At 54.9% G+C, this 24851-nt stretch overlaps 1 protein-coding gene across 3 annotated transcripts; it reads left to right on the forward strand.

Annotated features, from left to right (window-relative positions):
• Positions 1-19: 19 nt before the first annotated feature.
• CUEDC1 (CUE domain containing 1) lies at positions 20-20515 on the forward strand. 3 transcript variants are annotated; one of them, XR_013354340.1, is made up of 11 exons: positions 22-454; positions 4589-4716; positions 9725-9851; positions 10514-10706; positions 11449-11535; positions 14020-14091; positions 14922-15015; positions 15717-15775; positions 15966-16021; positions 16577-16647; positions 18813-20515. XR_013354340.1 is itself a non-coding variant. In XM_077852557.1 (10 exons), the coding sequence occupies exons 1-9, from the start codon at positions 104-106 to the stop codon at positions 16642-16644; spliced, it is 1179 nt and encodes a 392-aa protein (XP_077708683.1). In that variant the 5' UTR covers positions 32-103; the 3' UTR covers positions 16645-16647; positions 18813-20515. The 3 variants fall into 3 exon arrangements, 2 of the variants coding, with proteins under 2 accessions (XP_077708684.1, XP_077708683.1); XM_077852557.1 differs by lacking the exon at positions 15966-16021 and having other exon boundaries at positions 32-454; XM_077852558.1 differs by lacking the exons at positions 14922-15015; positions 15717-15775; positions 15966-16021 and having other exon boundaries at positions 20-454.
• The last annotated feature ends 4336 nt before the right edge of the window (positions 20516-24851 follow it).

The raw sequence follows: 24851 nt of genomic DNA on the forward strand, positions 1-24851 counted from the left end.
CCCCGCGCCCCCCGAGCCCCCCGAGCGAGCGGCCACGGCGCAGGGACCCGGCGGCAGGGGCTCGGCGCCCGCCGCAAACATTTTCCCGCAGCGGCTCGGCAAAATGACCAGCCTGTTCCGCCGGAGTAGCGGCGGCGGCGGGGGCGGCGGGGGCGGGGGCGGGGGCGCGGCGGGGGCGCGCGGGGCCGGGCCCGGGGGCGACGCGGCCGCCTCGCAGGAGCTCAACAACAGCCGGCCGGCCCGCCAGGTGCGCCGCCTCGAGTTCAACCAGGCCATGGACGACTTCAAGACCATGTTCCCCAACATGGATTACGACATCATCGAGTGCGTGCTGCGCGCCAACAGCGGTGCGGTGGACGCCACCATCGACCAGCTGCTGCAGATGAACCTGGAGGGCGGTGGCGGCGGCGTCTACGAGGACAGCTCAGACTCGGAGGACAGCATCCCCCCCGAGGTAGGGGCACGGCCCCAGGATTCGCCCGACGCCGTCTCACCCTCTTAGAGGACTTGGGTTGTTAGCCCTGGCTGCGTTCTAACTCATGAACAGCCCCTTTCTCGTAGGAACACCATAACCCCAGCCAGTCGGTGGCCTTTTATGGGCAGAAATCATACAGTCATTCAACAAACATTGCATACCTACGCAGTGGTGTGCCAGGCACAGTACTAGACCCCAAGTGGGGTCATCAGAATTGAGGAGCTTGCTCAAAATGCACACACTTGGGCCCTACTCCAACATACCGAGGTCCAGTTCCAGGCTGGGGCCCTCTAGCCTGTATTTTTCTAGAAAGGCTCCTTTTACACCTCTGGGTGTCCACCTTGGCCAAGTCAGACCAAGTTTCTCCCGACACAGAGCTCACAAGAGTCAGGCAGTGATAGCCAGAGGCAGTGAGTGCTATGGTAGGAGAAGTGGAAGCAGGAGAGGAAGGATGGCTTCCCAGAGGAAGAGATGGCCAAACTGAGACCCAAAGAAGAAGTGGGGAGTGAGGAAGAGGGTGTGCAGATGGAAGGAACTGCTCATGCAAAGGTTCAAAGGTGAAAGAGAGCGTGAGTCATGAGGAAGCTGGCAGCAGGACCATCTGTCAGGACCTCTGGAGCCTGCAGAGACTGAGAACTTGAGAAGGCATGGCCTTCGAGAAAGAACAGGGCTGTGTCCTTAGAGCATAGGGAGCCACCAAAGAGGAGTGACCTCAGATTTATTGGCTAAATTCCTCTGACCAAGACATGATGGAGGCAGCAGCAAGCATTGCCGAAGCAGTTTCCTCCTTTCTCAGGGAGGTCGCTGGGGGCAAAGGGACCACCCTGCTGCATCAGGGCCCATCTGGCCCCATCCAAGAGTCCAGTAAATATTTGACCCCCCTCCCCTCCAGTCTCTGCAGGACCTGCAGTGCTGGGTACAGAAGGGACACACAGAGTCTTTCCGTGATAGGGTTACTGCCTGCAGGGTTTTCTGGGACATGCGGCTATGGACGAGATGGAAGGGCCCAGTGGATGGCATTTAACTCTGCTCTTCACTGAGTCTCCAGCCTGTGACAGGCACATCTTACGTGCTTCAGATGTCTCTGTCCTTCCAGTCATATGCTCTGTGAGGTGGCATCCTTATTACCTCCATTGACAGAAAACCTAGGCCCCGATATAGCCTCAGGTTCCTTGTCAGCACAGCCCTGCAAGCATCCACTCTATGAATCAGAGGCCTCCTGCAGGGCGAAGCTACTGGCCCTTCTTCCCTTAGCCGGTGCTGCCTGGGATTTCTCCCCCTGGGTGAGATGACAATCTGCCTAATCACTATGTCATCTGCAGCACCCAGGACAGTCCAGGCCCATCACAGGCACCCCGGGAACACTCGTTGTGTGAATAAATGTTGCTCCTGCCTTTGCACAGGTTTCTTTAGTCTCTTTCCTTGGGAGACCACTCCTTCGATCTGCCTGGATTAGCCAGTGGAAGGAGTCTTAGAAAACCCAGATCCCCTCTGTGCAAAGGAGGGGTGAGTGTGTGTGTGAGCATGGGTGCTTGTTTGCAAATACATCCTTTAAGTGTGAGCTGGAAGGAAAGTATTCTGTATACTCTGACCCTTTCTACACCCTCACTGAATCTGCAGCCTGGCAAGTAGGATAGAATCGTCTTTCCTCCTTCGTCCACGGCACCCACAGGCCTGTGATCTCCACGGGGCTTCACTATCGCCTAGATAGGCCTGCACCGTGTGTGCTTCTGTTTTTCTAAGACTCGATTTCCAAATTGAGCCCCTTCTTGGCGCCCCTCCTTGGCTGTTTCCCCAAACCCCCACCTCTGGAGCTCTGCTTGGCCCGTCGGCAGGCAGTTCCTGAGCCAGCGGAAAGTGCTTCAGAAAATTTATGAGCAGCAGCTGGAATGACACTAACTGCTGACTGGAGAAAGCCCCCTCGCTGGGCGCTGATGGATGGTGGGCTGGCCCAGGGGGGGCATCCTTGCCACAGAGAAATATCTCTTGTCAGATTGGCGGCCTGGCCCCCGGCCCCCAGAACACCTGGCAGGCATCCATCACCCAGACTGAGTTGAGCCAAGGGGCCACGGAGCTGAAAACTTCAGCACCTCGAGAGCCAGAGGAACAACCTCCTTGTGGCTGGTGGGGTTGTGGGGAGAGAGGCTGAGGGAGAGGCCAGGAGCACGGCGGGTTTACTCTCCCTAGGGACTCGGGATCAGCCTTTCTGGAGCGTGCCTGGCCCGCTGCCTGCCTCCTTGGTGGTTCCTCATTCTGCTCTGGGAGCCTCTGAAGAACGTCTGCTTCCTGCAGCCCCAGGAGGCTGGTCTGAGGAGCAGGAGCGCCTGCCAGGGGAGGGGGCCTGATCTCCCTGAGTCTGGAGGCAGGCTGCTGTACAGGCCACAATCTAGGGAACCCTCCAGCAGCTTCCTTCGGGGACATGGCCCTCCCCTCCTCACCCATCACGCATACACCAGCCACGGAAGGAGAAGTTGGCATCAGGGCCCCCGTCTGGAACCCAGTCCCTCAGAGCAGCAGGGACTGAGGGGTAGGGAGTGTGGGCTGGGGGCCAGAAGCAACCTGTTCTCTGGGTGTACCCTGTAGGTACTGAGCCCTGTCCTGTGCCAGGCACCCAAGGTTCCCCAGTGAACTGGACTGGAGCTTGCAGTGTTCTCTCTCTCTCTCTTTTTCGTCTTGTGGAAATTTGGGCTAAGCAGAGCAGTGGCCCACAAAGCAGCTACATTCTTCTTTTTCTGCAAAAGCATCTGTTTAAATACTTTCCGCCTCAAAGGAAAGAACGTTAGTGCATTCCAGGGAGGGAGGCCTCCTTGGGTCAGGCTGGCTGTGTATGCACAAAGTGTGGCAGTGTGTGTGTGTGTGTGTGTGTGTGTGTATGTGTGTGTGCATGTATGCACTTGTGTGTGTGCCTGGGTGTCCCTGTGAGCCCCTGGGTGCCTGGGCATGGGTGGGCTCAGGGCAGAGAGGTGCCAATGCAGCCAAGCCCCACACAGGCTTGCAGAAGCAGTTTAGCATGACTTCTGCAAACTCACTCAGTGTTAAAATGCAGGGCCTGGGGTCTCTGGGCCCACGGACAGTCTCTGAGACCTTCTCGTGTTCTTTGGTTTTAAAGGAGATGGGAACAGAAGTGGAGAGCAGGGGATAGGGAGCAGGAAGCTAAGGTGTGGTAGGCCAGCTGGGGTGTGTCTGACCTGGTCGATGGTCACCTCCTGCCTTCCGCCCCAGACTCCTCTGGGGATCTCTGTGGAAGGATCCAGGTCAGTCAGTCCACAGAGTAGAAACTCTAGGCTTGGGCCAGGCCTTGGCTTTTCCCTGCCTCGCTTTCTGTCTTCTGGATGAAGAGAAGAGTCCAGGAGGGAGAAGCATCCTGGGTACTCCCCTTGCCACCGTCCATCCTGAGAATCCAACCAAGACATGTGGGCATTGTGCTTGAAGGATGGATCCTTGCTGTGGAGACTAAGTTGAAGACTCAGTTCCAAAAATAGCATAGGGCTTTGCCATGTCAATGAGCCTGGACCTCAGTTTCCTTGTCTATAAAATGGGAGTAATGATCCTTATGCTTCCTTGCCAAGTTGTTTGATGTTCAGGTGAGATAACTGATGTGGAAGTACTTTGAGAGAGAGCATGAATGATGTCAAAGTTATTTATCAGAAGTAACACATGTACCGAAGAGCACACGGATCATATGTGTGCGGCTCAATGACCTTTCCCCCGTGCCCAGGTCAAGAAACATCAACCCAGCCTGGAATCCCCCTGGGGTCCCTTCCCAACCTTCTGCACCCCCACAGAGATCATACTGCTCTGACTTCTAGCCCCGTGATTGGTTTTGCCTGTTTTTAAACCTTGCTAGGGTGGATAATGTTGCTCTGAACATTCTTTTGGGGACATGTGCTTTCATGCCCGTTGAGTATATGAGAATTGTAAGGTCAGAGGCAGCCATGCGTGCAGCTTCATATAAATCCAAACAGTTTGGCAAAGTGGTGGCCATATCAATTTACACTCCCACAGCGACGGAGAGTCCCTTACTACGCATCCTTGCCCATGCTTGATTTTGTCTGAATGTTATTTAAATTCAAAGGATTGTTAACATTTCTTTTTTTATTGTTTCTGATACAGATCTTGGAAAGGACTTTGGAACCTGATAGCTCTGATGAAGAACCCCCGCCTGTCTACTCCCCGCCAGCCTACCACATGCACATGTTTGACAGACCTTACCCTCTGGCTCCCCCTACTCCACCACCCCGGTGAGAACCCATCTCCCCTGGAGAGCATGGCAGTGGGGAAAGGGATCTGGGGTGGGGAATGGTGGGGGTGGGTGGGGTTGAGTACAAACACAGTGGGAAACTTGGCTGGAACCCTCAGGATATTATTCCACCAATAACTGCGGCAAGAGATATCTTAGCTAGATACCAAGAAGAACTTTCACACTGTCAGGATCCCAAGAGCAAACATTCACAGAATTCTTCCTCTTGACTAGGTGTGATGCTGAACACGATGTGGGGCACAGAGTTACATGAGGCTTGGCGCTACCTTCTGGGATCTTATAGTCAAGGCCCATGCCAGTGGGAGAAACAAACACAGAGCCTATGTACTGACAATTCCCCTCCTGAGCCTTTGGCAAACATTACTAATTGACCACCAGGCCCTTTCCTGCTCAGTTGAGACAGAACTTCCAAATCCTCTTCTACACAGCAACTCCCAGACAGTCTGCAATAATTGATGGGATGGATATTTGTTTGCCATCCCTAGTCTAGGAATGTTTTGGGGATTTTTAGGCAATGGGAGCAAGTAAGTCTTTTTCTGGGATCCTTTGATAACTGAAGGTGGAGGAATAGACTGCTAGGTTCTTGGAAACTTCTTCCACGGGAGGGACTCTAATCTGGAAGTTTAACGTGGAGCTGGTTGCCAGCTGGGTCCCTGAGGTGCTTGTTTTTCTGGGCTTCATGATGTTTGTAGTGGGGCTGCTGGAGTCTCAGAGCTGCAGTTCCTTAGAATGGCTCAGGGCTGGGGAGCTAAGGAGTTGGGTGGGGGGTGATGGTGGGACAGGGCACTTGTGCCAGTGGATTTTTCCTTCTGGGGATCTTGGGCACCTCTGGCTGTGGTGGTGGAGAACTCTGCTATGCGGGTAGGGTCAATGACAACAGCCACCATCCACCAAGTGAAGGAAACTGGTGAGGCTTTTTATGTACATCACATTCTGATCATTGAACGACTTATGAATGCACTGTTAGCATCCCCATTTTACGGATGAGGAAGCAAAGCCTAAGAGAAGTTTCATAACTTTCCCAAGACCACAGAGCTGAGCTGTGAGCTGGGGCCATTCTGATTCCAAAACCAATGTCTTCACTGCTGTGTCTTTCACCTCCCTAATGAGAAAATTCGCTGTGATTATAGCTCAGGGAGTTGATGGAAGCCTAGAAGGTTACAGGACAGAGGGAACAGTGTTTTGAGTCAGGGAAGGGAGCAAGCTCGGGTCCTTCCTTTCTTGTGGAGGCTCCAGTGGGGTGGGATGCAAGATGTATGTGGGTTGGTCTAAGTGAGGCCTTGGCAGGACTTGTAGCCTCACATGGGTCATGGAGCCCAGGGGTAAGTGATTAACCTTTGACTTTTTTTTTTTTTTTAATATTCTAAGATGATTTTGCAAAGCGTTCAGTTTGTACTAGGCAAAGTAATTCTGCCTGTTTTTCAGGAGGCAAAACTGGGGTCATAAGAGACAGAGTCTCAGGGTAAACCTGGCATGGGTACCCAGGCTGCATCCTCCCTCTTTTCCTCTGGCTGGGTGCTCAGCTGCTGTGAGGGCAGGGGCAGTGGAGCTCAGTGACGGAAGCCACAGTTGGGGCCGAGGTGACCTCAGCACTAGGTTTAGGGCCCTGACCTAGAAATGAAGGCTGTGCTGGGCCTGGGGAGGACACAGGGCAGAGAACTTGAATTACAGAATTATAGAATTCCTTCTCCTACCTCCTTCTTTCAGCTGCCCAGCTTCTGATACTTTAGGTGCTTTGGCTGTGTGGCCTCTGGCTCACTATTTAACCTCTCTGAGCTTCACTTTCCTCACCTGTGCAATGGAAATACTAATCCCCACATCAGCACTATTGTGAGGATCGAACAAAATACTATGCGTGGAGCACTTAGCACAGTCCCAGGCATGGATCAGACCTATCACCTATGGTGTACTGCTCCTTCCCACTCTGGGCTGTACACCTGGCCTCTGAGTTCTAATGTGGAACATTGAGGCCAGTGGTGAGAAGAAGCAGGGCCAGGCTCTGAGCATGTGCCCTCTTTGTCCCAGGATGGCCCTGCTAGGCCGAGGCCCACCCCTAGGTTATTTCCAGGGACTTATTCAGCCTCTCTATCCAGAACATTCATTCCCAGTATCTACTGAGTCTCTTGCAATATGCAGGTGCTGAACCATGTGTGTGATGCTCAGATGAATACAGCACTGCCTAGATCTCCCCACCATTCCCCGAGGAGATCAGAGTCCGGAGGAGGCATAGAGCTGGGGGCAAGAAAGTCTGTCTGGAGGAACTCATGTCCAAGCTACTCCCAGTGAAGCAGAGGACAGGAAGGCATTTCAGGCAAGGGAAACAGCTTGTGCAAAGGCCAAGAGGCAGGAGAGGGAGAACCATCCGGGAGCTTTGGGGGAACTCCAGAAAATATGGAATGGCCCTGAGGCTGGAGCAGTGAGCTGATCCTGAGGAGACTTTTGGGTCCTCTGAGGAGCTTTGGCCTTATCTTGCAACCGGCAGGTTTAAGCTGGGGAGTGACAGGATCAGGTTAGTGTTTTAGAATCTCCCTCTGGCTGGTGGGGCTGGTGGGGTGGTGGAGGAGGAGAAGGAATAGCAGGAGGCCCCTCTGTCCATCTGCCCACCTCCAGTCACCTGAGGGACTGCAGATGGGGTAGGGTTTGGGAACTTGCCCTGCTGAGACAAGAGAGAGGCAGGGTGATCCCAGGAGCAAGGGCCTGCAAAGTCAGAACTCTTGGGCCCAGGCTTGCTTGCGTGATCTGTGTCCCTGGACAGGGCCCGACTCCATCTGGGCCTCAGTGTCCAGTCGTTACAAAGATACTGCCTGGAAGGTTCATGTCTGAAATCCTTCTGGGGTCTGATGTTCCATGGGTAAGCCTGGGGGTCTGATGGGTTCCTGGAGCAGAGGCCCTGGGCCAGGAGAGCCCCCTAGCCTTCTCTCTGCTTCCCCTCCTCCAGCCAGCCCTTCCCTCTATCTCCGGAATGAAAGAGGTCTCTAAGACCCAGAGTTACCCCTCCGCCCAGGCCACCTGCCGTTTTCTGTTGAAATTACAGCCTTGGAAGTTTTTTATTTGCCTCTCAGCTCATTTCTGACATTCCTTTCCGACCACAATGGAGTTGCCTGGGCCGCCGGGGCTCTGAGCCACCCCCCCTCTGGCTCTTGCAGCTGCGGCTGGGCTGACCTCATCTCTGCCGGGCCAGGCCCGACCTTCCTCAGAACCTTGGGCCCAGCAGCCAGGGAAACCGGGCTGCGGAGGGGTCTCCCGCTCCTTTTTTTTTTTTTTTTTTTAAAGATTTTATTTATTTATTCATAAGAGACACACAGAGAGAGAGAGGCAGAGACACAGGCAGAGGGAGAAGCAGGCTCCATGCAGGGAGCCTGATGTGGGACTTGATCCTGGGTCTCCAGGATCACACTCTGGGCAAAGGCAGTGCTAAGCCGCTGAGCCACCCAGGCTGCCCGGGCCTCCCGCTCCTAGTCCCCCTCCCCTCTTGGGCTCAGTAACAAATGGCTAGAGGGGTCCCAGGGCAACTCCTCACTTTCCCCGGCGGCTCCGGGTGTGAGTGAGTTGGAGTGGGTACCCGTGTCCTGGGGGAAGGCCCTGGAGAGGAATTCTCTGCGCTGGGGCCAACCACGGGGTGGAGGGGGGTGGTCTGCGAGTCCCTACTTCGGGGGCATCGTGGCCCCTGCCCTCGGGAGGAATGAGGCCTCGGACAGGGACAGAGGCCCGAGCATGGTGGGGAGCTGCCTGGGACGGGCCGGCTTGCCTGGCCGCCGTTCCCTGTTCCCTCCGGGAGCCTCCCCTCACCTGCGCGGCAGCGGGTGGCCGGCGGGTTCCCGGGCTCCACCGCCGCTTGGCAGCTTGTTATCCGTCTGCCGCCCCCGCCCCCTCGCCCCGCCAGGCCACCCGCCCAGAATAGAACAGGAAAGGAAGTTATTTCCACAGTCAGCGGCAGCCCGGAAAAGCTCCCCTCCAGTGAGGGGGCGGCGGGATCCCTGGAGCTGGAGACAAATCAAAGCCGGGAGAGCGCCGCCGCACCCCCAGCCGCAGCCTTCTGTGTGTGTCATTTCCCTGATTCAGCAGAACACGTGTCCTGCGGTTGCCACGCTGCAGGCCACCGAGGAGCTGTGGGGAGCTCCTGGCTGCGCCCCAGGCTGCTCTCAGCCCGGGGATGGCAGGCCCGGCCCGCGGGGCGGGCAGGGGGGCTCGGGCCACCGCTTCTCTTCCTGTCCTCCTCGCCACCCCTGGCCGATGGCCTCAGCCGTGGCACCTCCCGCCTTAGGGAGAGCTGCTCTGAGCACCCCTGGCCGCTCGAACCCATTCCCACCTTCAGGACCCCATTCACGACCCAGCCTCGTGAGGGGCTCCCGCCCACCTCGGCAGGGAGACGGCTTCTCCATGAGGAAGCGGAGTCCGGAGTCCCAGAGGAGAGCGGGGGTGGGGGGTGGGGGGGTGGGGGTGGGTGTCAGCCTGCTGGCGGTGACTGAGCCAGACCTGGGGCCTGAATCTGCTCTGCTCTCTAGGGGTCCTGCATCCCCATGTCCCCACACCCCAACCCAGCAGAGCAGCGTTCTGGCAGGCTGGGGGTGGCAGCTTTTGTGTCTGGTCATTGGGAGCACGCCGGCTTCTCAGCAGCCAGGAGCTGGCACTGTGCTGGGTGCCCGGGATACACCTGCTGTCTGTAGAGGGCATTCACAAACATCTACAGGGAGATCCATGACGCCCAGCTGGAGCGCCATTAACAGACAGTGCTCTAGGCCTAGAGACCTTGAGGGCACAGAGTAGCTGGAGAGCCGTGTGGGTCTGGAGCAGGAGCCCAGGCCCTGGGGCCAGAGACTGAGGTTGGTAGAGGCCCGATTGGGAAGAGAGATAGAGCTCTGGACCTTTGTCCGGGAGGCCCTGGAGGCCCTGGGGAGCTTGGGAGCAGAAATGCCATTCTGAGCAGGATCCTGGTGTGATGGGCTGAGACACCCTTTCCCTCATCATTGTTACCTCTCACCCTCCAGCATCCATGTCCTGGGCTCTGGACCCGCTTCGAGCCAGAGACGCTATCGTAACTGGAACCCACCCCTGCTGGGCAACCTCCCTGATGACTTTCTCCGCATCCTGCCCCAGCAGCTGGACAGCATACAGGTAATGGGGAAAGCCCCCCAGGCAGCTGTGCTTGCCCCCAGTTTGTGCCAGCCGGTTTCGCTTCCTGATGTTTGAGTCCAGGCTGAGCTATTTCTGTTGCCCTGGGTTTGCAGGGAAAGAATGCTGAACCGAAAGCCTCATTTCCTGCCTGGGCCTGGAGGTTTCCTGTTCCACCCAGGGAAGGTGACAGCCCTGAGGAGTCTGTGGCTACAGCCATCACCCCAGGCTGGAGGGAGGTGGGCACAGGGGCAGCCGGTGGCAGAGGGTCCGGGCACCTCCCCACCCTCCTATGGGATAGTTTCTTCCCCTGCTGTTGGCATGGCCCTTGCAAGAAGGAGGCTTCACCCTGACACAGCTAGGACAGGGAGAGTTTTGAGTTTCAGCATCCACGTGGAGCTAGCCAAGCTATTGGGCGGCTTGCAGATCACTTTTCAGGACTGTTCAGGTTGTAGATGGGGGCTGGGATGGCCCACAGGTAGAAAGAGGAGTCTGGCCTGCTAAGTTGGACTTTGACTGACCACTAGAGCCCAGTGGCAGGTGCAGGCCCCAGGGTGTGGCCGGAGGATCCTGGGAAAGGACACGTGTGAGCCCAGTATGCATGGAGGTTTGTGCAGCATGTGCCATTGTGAGGAGCTGTTCAGAGTGCTTGCTTCCCTCCTTAGGGTAACCCTGGGGCCTCCAAGCCTGGGAGCAGAGAGGGAGGCCTACCCCTTGTGGCTGGGCCTGGGTCCCGGGACCAGGAGAACCGCTGGAAGCAGTACCTGGAGGACGAGAGGATTGCGCTCTTCCTGCAGAACGAGGAGTTCATGAAGGAGCTGCAGCGTAACCGGGACTTCCTCCTGGCCCTGGAGAGAGGTGGTGTACTGAGTGGGGTCCCTGTGACCACCTCTTTGTGGCTGGGGAAGGGGGCTGGAGTCAGCTGGAGCCTTGGGGCACAGAGGGAGCAGTGATCTGGTGGCCTCTGTCCTGTTGATACATGCCCCCTACCAGGTTATCCTGTGGGAGCCTCAGAATTCTGCCAACAGGGACACGACTCACCAGCCAATCCTTCTCTCTGGTTGATCTTAGGCACCCCTTATTTTTTTAAAGATTGATTAATTAATTGATTAATTAATTTGAGAGAGAGTGTATGCATGCGTGCAGAGGGAGGAACAAAGGGAGAGGTAGAGAGAATTCCAAGCAGACTCCCCGTCGAGCATGGAGCCCAGACTGTGGGGCTAGATCCCACAACCCCAAGATCATGACCTGGGTGGAAAGAGTCAGATCAAGAGTCAGACACTGAATCAACAGAGCCACCCAGGAACCCCAGGGCTTTTCCTTTTTTTTTGGGGGGGGGGGCTTTTCCTTTTAAATGAAGAATTGGACTGTGTGATCTCAGGGTCCTTCTAATTGTTATGTTCTGTTATTGCAGGTGTTTGTCAGGGCTGTAGTTTCTATGGCACAGCTGGTTCTTTGAGGGCCGATAGATGCGTGTGCACGTATTTTGTGTGTGTTGTGTGAGATGTGGGGGCTCAGCCTCTATCAGCCCCCTGCATCTCCACCCAGGGTGCCTCCGGAAGAGAGCTCATGTCCTGACTGGAATGTGGTCCTTTTCCAGATCGTTTGAAATACGAGTCCCAGAAATCCAAATCCAGCAGCAGCATGGCTGTGGGAAATGACTTGGGCTTTCCTCCTCCTGCCCCAGGTAACCTTGCCTTCCTGGGAGAGCGGCCTGGAGGGCAGAGAGGCTCACACCCCAGCTGTGCTTTGCATATCTGAGTTTGGGGGTTGGGTGGGGAAACAGGCTGGGAGGGTTCTGAGCCCACCACCTTGCTTACTTCCAGTGACGGCCCCTCTGCTTAGCAGACCTGGCTCCTTGGGGTCCCCCTGGGATTGACTTACAGGTGGCTAAACTACTCAGAAAGTGCCAGGAGCATGGGCAGGAAGAGGACATGCCACAGCACAAATGTTCCACAATGGGTAGGCTCAAGGAGGATTCAGAGACTTCCAAGGCTTGATCTCTGCCCTGGGGGAGCTTATGGTCTTGTGCGGAATGCAAGAGAACCATCCCAGAAATGGGTAGAACAAACCAGCAAAGCTGGGGACACACCGATTATAGTAAATGCTCATAGTAGGGAGAAGGGCAGGGCAGGGTTCATTCATTCATTATCTGAGGGTGTATCTGCCATGGCTGGTGGCTGGGCCCCACCCTAGTGCTGGAGGAAGAGAATTTTGAGCTTTGTGTACAAGATGGTGAGAAGCAAGAATTGCCTCAAAAGAGTGCAGGCCCCTCCAGGAGCCCTAGCCCCTGAAGGAGGGCGAGGAACAGACAGCAGGCTATTGGGATGTATGCACAAGGGTTGAGCTGGAGCTGGGAACATGGGCAGAGAGGTCCAGGAGGCCCAGGTTCCATACTTGATAGTAGGACCCTGTCCCCGTGTCCCTGTGTGTGCCTCAAGGCCCCTAGCCAGCCAGTGCCTCCATCCATGCTTAGGCTGCCCACTGCAGAGAAGACAGCAGTAGTAGCTTTTGCCCAAAGCAGACCTTACATCACCCAGTGGAGTGGGGTGAGGAGCAGAAGGACAGCGAGCTCAGCTGATCCCAGCTCAAAGAGAGAAAATCCTGTGGAACTGACTCATAAGCAACAGGCTTGGAGCTTAGGCCCTACCAGATGTGCATCTGGGAGTTTTAACGACAGTCTCTCACCCTTGATCCTGAATGAACTAGACACACCAGGGCTGCTGAGATGGATCATAATAACCCACAGGGGACTTAGCAGGCAAGGTGACTTGGGATTAGCCGAGTTGCAGGCTGGACAGCAGGGGCTTTAGGAGGGCAGTAGGAGATGTAAGTGGGTGCTGAGTGAGCCGAGAGACTCCGGGTAGCCAGTTGGGGTTTGACTTTGGAACTAGTGCTATTCTCATTCCCACTTAATGTCTAATGAGTCAGAAACTTCATGTCTGGAGGGAATAATGGAGGGGCTGACTCAGGCAGGAATGAGAAGGGAGGAAAGCCTGGGTGGCTCAGTCGCTCAGTGGCTGAGCATCTTCCTTAGGCTCGGGACATGATCCAGGGGTCCTGGGATCGAGTCCCACATTGGGCTCCCTGCAAGGAGCCTGCTTCTCCCTCTGCCTCTGTCTCTGTCTCTCTGTGTGTGTGTGTCTCATGTGAATAAATAAATAAATAAAATCTTTTTTAAAAAAAAAAAAAAAAAAAAAAGGAGAAGGGAATCACCATTAGTGCAAAGGCCTGCTCTTTTGCCTGCACCTCCTTTCCATTCCCTTATTAACTCTCAGACTGGGTTGGGTGCAGGCTAGCCCCTGTGTGCTGGTGAATATTTAATGGCCAATTCAGTATGTCGGGGAAGCCCCAGTGCCTTGCGTTGGGTGACTTCTATGATGTAAATACCCCCACCACAACTGATTTCAAGCCAGCAGCATGACTTCATGGAATGCGGAGTTGTGAGAGAAGCGGATGGTTGGAAGTGTGTGTGAGCCAGCTCTCCGAGCATACACAAAAGAGCCAAGTAAGGTTAAGTGGAGAAAGAAGTCCTCCCCAAATCCCTAGTGTCTTCCTTTCTTAGAGCTCTTTCTTTGTTTCTGTCTTTTCTTTTTTTAAAGATTTGTTTATTTATTTATTTATTTAAAATGTTTCTTTCTTTTTTTTTTTTTTAAGATTTTATTTATTCATGAGAGCCGTACACACACAGAGAGAGAAGCAGAGGCACGGGCAGAGGGAGAAGCAGGCTCCATGCAGGGAGCCTGACGTGGGACTCGATCCCGGAGCCCCAGGATCACACCCCAGGGCTGAAGGCTAAACCGCTGCGCCACCGGGGCTGCCCAAGATTTATTTATTCATTCATGAGAGACACAGAGAGAGGCAGAGACACGGGCAGAGGGAGAAGCAGGCTCCCTGTGGGGAGCCTGATGTGGGACTAGATCCCAGGACCCCAGGATCACGACCTGAGCCAAAGGCAGACACTCAAACACTAAACCACCCAGGCGCCCCAAAGCTCTTTCTTGGTTAGGGAAGAAGCCTGATCTTTGCCCCATTCCTCAAAAGGAAAAGTTAGGCTGAACCCCTGTCCTGTGGTGACGGCCCTGACATGTTGCCCCCCTTCTCCCCGGAGGGCCTTTGGGCAGCCCCTCTCCCTCTCCAGCCTGCCCTCAGAAGTGTCTTCCCCTTTCAGGAACCAGTGATGCCAATCCTGCTGTGTCTGAAGATGCCTTATTCAGGGACAAGTTGAAACATATGGGGAAATGTGAGTCCAGCCTATGCCCTTTCCTCATCTCTTCTAAGACAGGCCTTGTGGCCTCATAGGAGGGAGGTAGCCACCAGGAGCTTTTTAACGTAGCTGACTCTTGGTGAACCAAAGTGACATTTTAATCGCACAGGCTGGCTCCCTCAGCCTTCCTGCCTCTCTTCTCTCTGCAGCTGAGTCTGGCTACAAATTAAGTTTTAAATCCTCTTGAGCCAGCTGTCTGCCGAAAAATAATAATGTGCTGCACCCACCCCACTCCCACCCCAGTTTTAGAGTTCACAGCCTTTGGTGGCTTGAAGGCACTTGGCCAGGCCTGATGAGTGGGGAGGCCCGTGCTAAGCCCCCTTTCTGTGGGCAGGAGGCCCGAGGGGTTGGTGACCTCTCCCACAAAGTCCTGCCAACCAGGACACACCTACCACCACCCCCACCCCTCCTCCCCCCACACACAAGTGTGAATGAGGCTGCCATCCTTCCAGGCTCCATTTCAGGGAAAATCTCGGATTAGTCATGGAAATCCCAGAACCAACTCTGGAGGTGGTGAAGGGGGCGGGGGAGGCGGCGGGAAAGACAGCCAAGAGGCTCGCTCGCCCGCTCGCTGTCTCTCGCAGCTGGGGCAGGAATACCCGGATCTCGGATCTCGGCCGCCTGCCGGGGCCTGCCGGCCCCCCCTCGGTGGCCTCTGCTGCCCCTGCAGGGCTAGCCTGCTATGGCAGCCTCCCCGCTGCCACCCACCCCTCCCTTGCCACCGCATTCCTGTGGCCCGCCGCCTGCTCCCACCCCGGGGGCGGCCCTGCGGCTGCGGCTGCGGCTCACGGGTCTCTCTGCCCCAGCCACCCGGAGGAAGTTGTTCGAGCTGGCCAGGGCCTTCTCCGAGAAGACCAGGATGAGGAAGTCAAAGAGGAAACACTTGTCCAAGCACCAGTCGTATCCTTTCTGGCCTGGCTCGGGGGCGCTGAGGGCGCTGACCCCCTGGCCCAGCTCGAGGCTGTGCCCTCCCCTCCCCAGGGCTGCGGCTGCCCCTGGCCTGGAGCACCATGACCAGGCTGGGAGCAGGCCAGCATCTCCACTTCCTTCCGTGGGCTCCTCCCTGCCCAGTTGTCCCACGACATCTCCACTTTCTCATTGGGCTAATCTGCTCTTGAGAGAAAACGTGGTTCTTCCACTGAGCTCAGCAAACCCTTCCCTAATATCTTGAGTTGAGTTGATGCATAGATCTTGCTGCCTTCCCATTTCAAGCACATTGGGCCCTGCCTTCTCACTTTCAGGGCCTTGAGTAAAAATAAGGTTCTGCACGTTTTCACACAGACTCCCCATCGATGCTTGTCAAATAGGGCCCAGAATATTTGAAGCTGAACCCCAAAGGGGAATAGGGAGGAAGTCCCTTCTCCATCCTCAGTGATGGGAGCTGGGTGAGAAAGTCAGGGCCTGGCTGCTCACCAGACCCCAAGGAAAGGAGGCTTTGGAGAGCACTGGGGGCTAAGGCTGGTACTGTAGAAGAGTACTGGCTGGTACTGTCCTGAGCTTGGAGTGGGTGGTGGAGGGCCAGAGACAGGGAGTGGTAGACCTAGGAGGACGATGGCAGTGCCCACCCATCTCTGAGACAGTTTTCCTGAATGGCCCGGCAGGCTGGGAGCTGCAGTGTCAACGGCTAATCTTCTGGACGACATGGAGGGCCACACTTGTGGTGAGGCTAGGAGGGCAGGGGAGCATGAGCTGTAAATCGCTTGTGACTGGTGACTCTCCAAGAGGAGGGTCTGGGTATTTTGTGGGTGGACCCAACCTGGGGGACACATCGTGGGTAGGTGGGCAAGTGACCTGAAGAAATGGGTCCTCCTACTTGGTTTATATTGCCTCTCCCTTCCTTCCACACCCAGAAGGGGGCCCCAGCCGCACCTCCACCTAGATCTCTGCCTGGAGCACAAAGTGTCAGGTGCTGTTTCTGGGGACTCTTCTCTGAGGTGGGAGGGGGCAGACAGACCTACCCACGTGGAGAGGCCTCACCTCAAGAACCAAGTGCTGTGCAGTTTCAGTCTCTGTGCCCAAAGAACTTTCAGCGTTCATCTAGTCCCTCCCAAAGGCCATGTGGGTTGGGAGACACTGCCTTAGACCCTAGCAGGCCCAGAGCTGAACCTCATCCTCATGCCTCAGAGGCCCTTTGGTGGTCAGGAGACATCCAGAAACAAGGACTAGGAGGGTCTTAGAGGCCATATGGAGGGTATAGCTCCCCCACCCATTCTACAGATGAGGAAGCTGAGGAAAGAACTTGTCCAGGAGCTCAGTGATGGAACCAGGCCAGCATCCAGTTGTCCTAACCCCACACTCTGCTCCGGTGCCTCTGGGCACACCCACACATCCCTGCCCCACTGCAGGATCAGGAGGTGCCCCAGCAAACAAGGGGGATGGAGAGAATTGGGTCAGCCTGGGGGACCTGCCTGAGTGAGGTCCTGCGTGGTGGAGGATGAGGCAACTTCCCTCTGCTTTTCAGATGAAGACTTCCGTGGAAGGAGGCAGGAGGTGCCCAAGGCGGAGGAAGCCCTAAGGGAAGGACAGTAAGAGGTAAGGCCTAGAGCTACAGCTGACCAGAGACTGCCCGAGGCTGGGCCTGCTGTGCCCCGGACCCCAGCTGTCCTCCCAGGGATCCAGAGGCATTGGGTGCAGGCATCTAGATGGCATAGATCCTGGTTTTCTTCCCTGTTCTTGTGGCAGGGGACACAGTCTTCTGCATGGAAGCTAGTCTTTTGCGTTTCCTTTCACTTTTTGGTTATTTATTCATTTAGCAAAGTAATCACACCTGCCTGTACCAGACCCTGGAACAGGAGGGGAAAAAGTCAGGTTTGACCTTAATAGTTTACAGCTTGTTTGAAAGACAGTCCAGGACACACACTACACAGTCAGAAGATGACTTGGGAAAAGTTGAACCGGCCTCACCAGCCCTGTGCTCACATAGACTGTCCCGTTGCTGGCTTGGGGTGGGTGACATAAAGAAACAGTCTCTCTCAAGGCAGCTGTTTCTGGCTAGAGCCCTGGGCCCTCAGGCTGCTTCTCCTCCTCTTCTGTGCATCCCTGGGGGCAAATCAGGGAGTGTCATCACCCCTTCAGGGCTCAGTGGAACCTATTCCCGTGCCAGCCCCCCTCCATCAGAGGATTGCCTGTCAACGCTTCCTCAATCTGCTGTCCCCATGGCTAGCATCTACAGGGCTTTCTCAAGTTGACCATGTGGCAAGGGTGGCACTGTCTCGCAGTATGAAGAAGTGGCTTGCTGCCCTTAGGATAGTTGTAATGGAGCTGGATCAACCAGCCTGAGCACCCAGCCTTCACACCCCTTCTGGGTGACTGCCTCCCACATCCCCCAGTACGGGGAAGCTCAGGCCTTCCTCAGGCACGGAGCTATACCCACGATTCCCACTGGTCCAGAATACCCAAATACAGCCAGTGTGGGGAAAGAACCCCCCTCCCACTCCGTTGTTGCCATTCCATCCCCTTTGCGCTGCCCCCATCCCTGGAAAACCTGTCTGGTCCAAAGCCGCCCCCACATCAGGACCTTGCCATCATTATTCCTCTCCCAAGCCATCCAGCTTTTCCCTTTCCAGTTCCTTCCTCAAGTCTACACCCTTCTCCTCCTCCCCATCTTAAAAACCCAAGAGGTTTCACCACTTTCCTTCATTGACCAACTTATGGAAAAAGTGGCATCCTCTTTCACCTGTTGCAGGCTGGCAGTCCTTCCACCACCCCCAGATTGATTCAGGAAGGTCACCTGCCAGGTCCAGGTCCTAACGTTCTGCATCCTCCCATGCTCCTTTCTGCACGCCGTGCCCACCGTTTTCTTGAAACTGCCCCCTCTCCCCATTCCTGTGGCCCAGGAGTCCTGGGTCTTCTTCCTCTCTGCTGCTCCCCGATCCCTGCTGCTCCTCGCTGCTCTTCCCAGTCCCCGAGTCCCAGCGCTCCCGGGAGCTCTGCCCTGGACTTTCTCACTCCCACTGTCTGGCACTTCACCACTGCTTTTACAGCAACAGCAAGTCTTCTGTGCGGTGGGTCCTAACTCTGACCTCCTCTCTCAGTCCACCAAATCCACTCCGCATCCCTGGGTGCCCATGATCAGATCGTCTTTCCAGCCCTGGGTCTAAAGTTGCTGGAAGCCAGACTGCAACTTCTCTGGACTTCCCCATTTCATTTCTCCTGTCCCTTTCACCCCTTCACTGGTAGACTCTCATTGCCTGGTTCACAGCTGTTAGTCTCTTCATTGCCCCCACTCTGGTCACCCGTCACCAGGATGCCACTCCTCTGCACTCCTTCCCTTGCTGTTTGAGTGGGCCCTCCTCAGCCTGGTGTGTGGAGCCCACCAAATTCTGACCCCAATTGGTTTCCTGCTCCCACAGGTCCCTTTGGAGTGGCTCATCATAGTTAATGCTGCATCCCAGAATGGGCTGGCCACTTCCCCACCCTGAGCCCCTCCTGTACACTTGCTTCTGCCTGGAATTCCAGCCCCCCTCTCCATCTCTAGCTGCCACAGGCCCTGTTACTGCTGTTCTAGGAACTTAGATTGGGGGTGGGGGGAGCAGGACATGACCTCAGGCAGAGTTCCAAGGCTGGCATAGAGTCCTTGGAAGAAGGAGAGAGCACCTGTCTTTGGTACCTTCTGCCCGAAACCTCTGCGGGGACCGCTGACAAGTAAAGACCACCTGGCTGCATTGAAAACGATTTCTATCTCTTTTCCCTACCAGATGCCAGCAGTTCCTCCTTGCTGGAGATGGTCTGACCTGGTGGAGGCAGCCGGAGAGCCAAACCGGCCCCCAGCTGAAGGGCCCAGCTGCCGCCGGACAGATGGCGCTGAGGACTGAGGCCTGGTGATTCTCCGGCCACGTTCCAGCCCTACCACTGCTACTGTCACTGCCACTTTCCATGGGACTTAGAACTTCGGAGTTTTGTGCTGTGATTGGATAAAGGACCTGGGGTCCTAGGGGCAGCAGCCCATCATAGCCCCTTTTGTAGCCAGGCTGTTCTATGGGCAATGGGTGGAAATGCAGGAACCACCACCACCGTGCCCCCTCTCCCTTCTTTAAAAATCCCAGAAAAAAGGCAAAGGTTGGAGCACCCAAAAGGGCAGGATGGTGGAACCCCTGCCCCCATCCTTTCCCCAACTGTCCTTCTGGGCCACGGACACTACCTGACCCCCCCTGTCCCCACCCCCAGCTCCCTTCTGGGCACCTTGGGCCCTTTATTCCCATGGCTTCCTGCATCTCAGCCTTTCCCCCATGGCTGCGGACCCTTGGTACAACCCCTGGACGGAGCCCCAGGTGGGAGAGCACTGGGCAGTTACTCAGGCCCCTTCAGAGGAGTGACGAGCCACTAGGGAGAGCTGGCTGCTGGGCACCCTGCCGGGGCCCCTCCAACTGCCTCTGTTAGGGGCTGGCACGGCCCCCAGCAGGGATGGGGAGGGTGGCCATCCCAGAGCTGGAGCACTGGCTAGGCAGGAGTATTCTCCACGATGGCAGAAGACAGAAGCCAGTCACCCAACAGCGGGGGCTCACAGGGGGCTCTAAGTGGAAGTCCTACTGTCACTAAGGGTGGGCAGCAGCAGGTTCTGAGGTGACCCTTGAGAAAGCACAGGACTGAGGAGCAAAGGTGATGAGGCTGCTAGTCTGGGGTAGGGGGGTGCCTGGGGCAGAAGGGCTTGCTGGGTGCCTCTTGCTGAGAACAAGAAGGTGGATGATCTACAGAGGCACGCTCCGGTTCAAGAGCCTTACTGGGCACCAACCACTGCCAGTGGGAGGGCGGCTGGCCCAGTCTCTGCGGCCAGCCTCGGAGATGGGAACGCGTTGACCTCCGGGGAGAGCTGGGGAGCCTGGGCGGGCACGAGGTGTCCCCCCCCCGGCCTCCGCAGTGGGGCACCAGCCCACTCCAAACGCGCAGGATGCGGGGTGTGGGGATTGGGAGCGCCTGGCCTTGGCGGGGCCTGGTGGCCACACGTCACCCCGAGGTAATGCGGGCACGCGGCCGCGGTCGCACCTCCCTGCAGAGGCCCGGGCCCACTCGCTGGCCCAGCTTCCCCGGCGCGCTCCGGAGAGGCGGCCCCGGCCCCGGGAGAGGCAGCAGGGCTGGGGCTGGGGCTGGGGCTCCCCCGGAGGGCCGCGGAGCCTGCCTAAGTTTGGCAGCAGCGCGGGGCCTGGGGTGCTGGCGCGGCGCCACCCGCCGTCCGCTGCTCCCCCTGACCTGGCCCGTGGCCCCCCCAGACTGTCTGGACCCTGGGGGCAGAGGAGAGGCCTCTGGGCTGTGGCCCGGACCCCTCCCAGCGCCTGGCGGGGAAGCCCCAGCCCCAAGTCTGTGCGTGTTGCTTTGTTAGTTGTTTCTTCTCCTATGTGTGGGTTTTTTTTCTTGGAGCTGTTTCATAGGAATTCCTGTAATAAAGACTTGGTGTTCTCTTGGTGCTCTGATGTGGCCGGCGGTGTGGGCTGGACCCTTCTCTTCTCTTCTTGCCCTGGGAAGGGCTTGCCGCCGCCCCCCAGTCCGGGTCACTCCCGAGGACCACGCGCCTCGCCCCCTGCCTCCCCGCCACCCTGTGAACCAGTTAACCCGCAGCCAAGTGTAAGGCCCCAAGGGCTCAGCCCCGCCTGCAGTGCACTCAGGAGGTGACACCTGCGACCCACACAGCAACCTGGCCGACCTGCTGGCTTTGTTCAGTGCAGTCTCCTTCCTGTTTGCCCAGGGAAAGTAAACCGCTAGCTGCGAGGCAAAGGAAAACAGCAAGGGGAAAGCCAGTCTGTTGAGAAAGCCCCAGTCCATCACTTCCCCAGATAAACAGAAAGCTTCTGGAGTAACCCTGACGGGAGGCTGCAGGAGTGTTGCCGTGTCAGACTTCCAAAGGCTGGCAGAGATCTTCCCATGCAAGTGCCTCTAGCTTTCCCTACTCCTCAGCTCTGCTGGACTACCTCCCGTGCCAGGGAACTCACTTCCAGAAGGGGAAGCTGGTGCCGCTTCCAGACAGGGCAGTTCTCAAGGTTAAAGAGTTCTTCCTCATGCTGAGCCCAAAGGCCTTCCTGTGGCTTCTGCCCACACATTTTGTTTCTGGGCTCCCAGTCGCCCAGGCCGAGGCCACTGCTTCTTCCCCCTGATGCCATGCTTGAGCACAGTGTCTGGAGGAACAATGCAGGTTCCTCCTGCCCTCCTTATAAAGAGCTTCTCTCTCACCGCCAGACTGAGGTGGGACAGCTGGTGCCGCTCTTTCCATGCATACTGTTTGCATGTGGGCACACCAAGCTTATTCTTTAAGATTTTATTTATTTATTCATGAGAGACAGAGAGAGACAGAGAGACAGGCAGAGGGAGAAGCAGGCTCCATGCAGGGAGCTTGATGTGGGACTTGATCCCAGGACTCCAGGATCAGGCCCTGGGCCGAAGGCAGGCACTAAACCGCTGAGCCACCCAGGGATTCCCTCAAGCTTATTCTTTAACTTAACCCTACTCTGTGCATTTTTTACAAGATTTTATTTTTAAGTAATCTCTATACCCAGCATGGGGCTTGAACTTAAAATCCAGAGATCAAGAATCATATGCTCTACTTGACTGAGTCAGCCAAGCACCCTGGCCCTATGCATTTCTTTATTGATAAGTATGTAATCCCCAGAGGATAGTGCTGACACCTGGGGACTTGTTAGGAATGCCAAGTCTTTGCCCTACCCTCGATATACAGACCCAGACACACAGAGAGTGTAGCCCAGCAATCTGATTCTAGTGTTTGGGAGCCACAGCACCAGGTCACTACCTAGTACTGGCTGCACAGAATGACCTGAGTTTTTTTTTTTTTTTTTAACATTTTATTTATTTATTCATGAGAGGCAGAGACACAGGCAGAGAGAGAGGCAGGCTCCATGCAAGAAGCCCGATGCAGGACTGGATCCTGGGAATCTGGGATCAGGCCCTGTGCAAAGGCAGGTGCTCAACCGCTGAGCCACCCAGGCGTCCCTGACCTGAGTGTTTAAAAAAAAAAAAATCCTGATGCTCAGTACCCCAGACCAATTAAATCAACAACCATAGAGTGATTTATTTAAAGCTCCTTAGGTAATTCAAGGGATGCCTGGGTGGCTCAGCGGTTGAGTGCCTGCCTTTGACTCAGGGCATGATCCTGTGGTCCAGAGATCGAGGCCCACATTGGGCTCTCTGCATGGAGCCTGCTTCTCCCTGCCAGTGTCTCTGCCTCTCTCTGGGTCTCTCATGAATAAATAAATAAATAAAATCTTTAAAAAAATAAAATTAAAAAAAGCTCCTCAGGTAATTCAAATTTGCAATCAAATTTGAGGACCGGCATACTGGGAAGTCTGGTAGGTGTTTCATACTAGCTCAATTAATCTTACCCAACAATGGCCACTTTACGGATGATGAAATGACATTTCAGAAAGGTTAAGTAACTCGCAAGATTACAGAGCTGGCAAGGTGTGAAGCCAGAAACGGGGCCCTGGGCTGCCTGACTCCAAAACCTCTGTTCTATGCTCTCTACCCCTGCTGCTCAAAGTGTGCACATCCACCTGCAGTATCAGTGTCACCTGGGGCCCTACTCCGGATCTACCAAATCTGAAACTGCAGTATTTTAACATGCCCTCCAGATGATTCTGATACACGCCAAGTTTAAGAAGCACAGTTCTACAACCTTACTACTCAAAATTTGGTCTACGTACCAGCAGTATTTGTATCATCCGGAGCTTGATAGAAACAAAGAATTTCAGGATCTACCCTAGATCTACTGGACTAGAATATCCATTTTAATAAACTCATCAGGGTACTTGAATGCACTATGAGGCTGGAGAAACACAACTCTAGAGCACTGGTTCTCAAACTTGCTATACATGGAATTATTATTTTTTTTTTTTTAAGTAATCTCTACATCCAACATGGGGCTCAAACTTACGATCCTGAGATCAAGTTTTACACTCTTCCAACTAACCCAGCCAGGTGCCCCATATTGGAATTATTTCTTAAATTTGTGTCTCATTCTCAAAGATTCTGATTTTATTGGTTTGGGATTTAGATTGTAAATCTGGGAATCCGATTGTAAAAGCTCCTCAGGTGATTCTAATATGCAGCAAAGTTTGAGAATCATTCACCTTTTTGTCTTTTAGTGTAGCTGACTGAAGGGGACTATAACCAGAGAGGGGATGTGGGGAGAGAAGGCAAAGAGCTTCCCAGATCCAACAGGAAGAGGATGAGGCACAGCAGATGAAGCTTCTGCTCCATGATGAGTCCCTCCATGTTGAACAGTGTCCTCCCAGAACCTAGGAGGGAGTTGGGCTGGGCCAGATGACCCCCTTATCCATCTGCCCTCAGCTGCCAGGCTTATCTGCAGAGGTTGGGCTCCTGGTATCCACAAGATAATGCTTGGAGATTTACCTCCCGCAAAAATGCTGAGCTGGGCTATCTGGAGTTCTGGTCCAGCCAGTGCCCCTCCCACTTTGTACGCTTCAGTGTCTCCAGGGCTCAGCCCCAATTTGAAAGGAGATCATGGGTCTGGGGAATGCTGTGCCCAGAAGAACTGATCTGGTTATAACCATGCTGGGGGTTCAACCCTCCCCCTCTTCTCTCGAGGCACCTGGTAAGGAGTTGAGGTTGGAGGAAAGACAGGAGGAGGAGAATCTGGTTTGAAGAAGGCAGAAGGCAGGCAAAGTATAGGATGATGAAGATGATAGCTGCTTACTGAGTGCTTACTGTATGCAACTCTTCTGGGTGCTTTAAAAACATCATTTTACCTAATCCTCACAACTGTTATATGAAATCAGCATTATTACTTCCATTTCACTGATCAGGAAACTGAGGTGCAGAGATGTGAAGGTCTTTACTCAACATGACCCTCAGTAAGTAGTAGTACTTACTACCCAGGCAGCCAAACTCCCAAGTTGGTACCTAAACACTAAGCTACATATTGGGGTGGGGGAACAGGTGGGGTTTTTTTTTTTAAGATTTTATTTATTCATGAGAGGTAGAGAGAGAGAGAGGCAGAGACATGGGCAGAGGGAGAAGCAGGCTCCATGCAGGGAGCCGGACATGGGACTCGATTCCAGGACTCCAGCCGGGATCATGCCCTGGGCCAAAGGCAGACTCTCAACCGCTGAGCCACCCAGGCATCCCGGGAACAGGTGTTAAGACCTAGAACCCCTCCGTAGATGGAATTTGTTAAGCATAGAAAACTCTACCTGCTTAAAAACATCTCCTTCATGATGTGTGATCCAACAGTGTGCCTGGAACTCACCTATTAGCATTCTTTATTTGGTTTTAAAAACAATCTCTTAGTATTTCCATTAAATGGAAAATTTGCTATTTAGAGAGAAGCACATGAACTCCTTTCCCCATTATCACAGCATAGATTAATTTGTTGGATTAGCTGGCTAGGCCAGCTGGAGGAAGATTTAGAAATTTCTGGAGATGGGTGGGGGCCTGGCGCGGGTTGAAGAGGGCTGTGTAAACCTACTGCCACCTGGTGGTCAACTCTCAGAATTGGCCATTGAAAGGCCAACACCATTCTCCCAGAAGGAAGTGAGCACCTGTTTGGCCAGAGCCCAAACAGACAGAAGGGAATTTACTCTGTTTGCATGGTTATATGTTTTGCAAATTTTGCAAAACAAAGATATTTTTGCACTTTTTTTCTTAAAAAAGCCACTAAGATTACATAAGCTTTAGGCCCCACAAAACCAGAAGCTACCCTGTCATTTCTAGAGATTAAAGAGTCACAATTCTTTACCAGGTCAGGAGGATTGTTCCAGGGACTCTGGAGTGAG

Source organism: Canis aureus, chromosome 16 (assembly GCF_053574225.1).
Source record: "Canis aureus isolate CA01 chromosome 16, VMU_Caureus_v.1.0, whole genome shotgun sequence".
NCBI classification, from domain to species: domain Eukaryota; kingdom Metazoa; phylum Chordata; class Mammalia; order Carnivora; family Canidae; genus Canis; species Canis aureus.

What these genes read in the sequence shown, in the direction of transcription:
- CUEDC1 (XM_077852557.1), top strand. Translation starts at nt 104, where the DNA reads ATGACCAGCCTGTTCCGCCGGAGTAGCGGCGGCGGCGGGGGCGGCGGG. An exon ending in CCTCCTGGCCCTGGAGAGAG is followed by an intron (nt 10,707 to 11,448) that starts GTGGTGTACTGA and finishes GTCCTTTTCCAG; the next exon opens with ATCGTTTGAAATACGAGTCC. An exon ending in CTTTCCTCCTCCTGCCCCAG is followed by an intron (nt 11,536 to 14,019) that starts GTAACCTTGCCT and finishes TTCCCCTTTCAG; the next exon opens with GAACCAGTGATGCCAATCCT.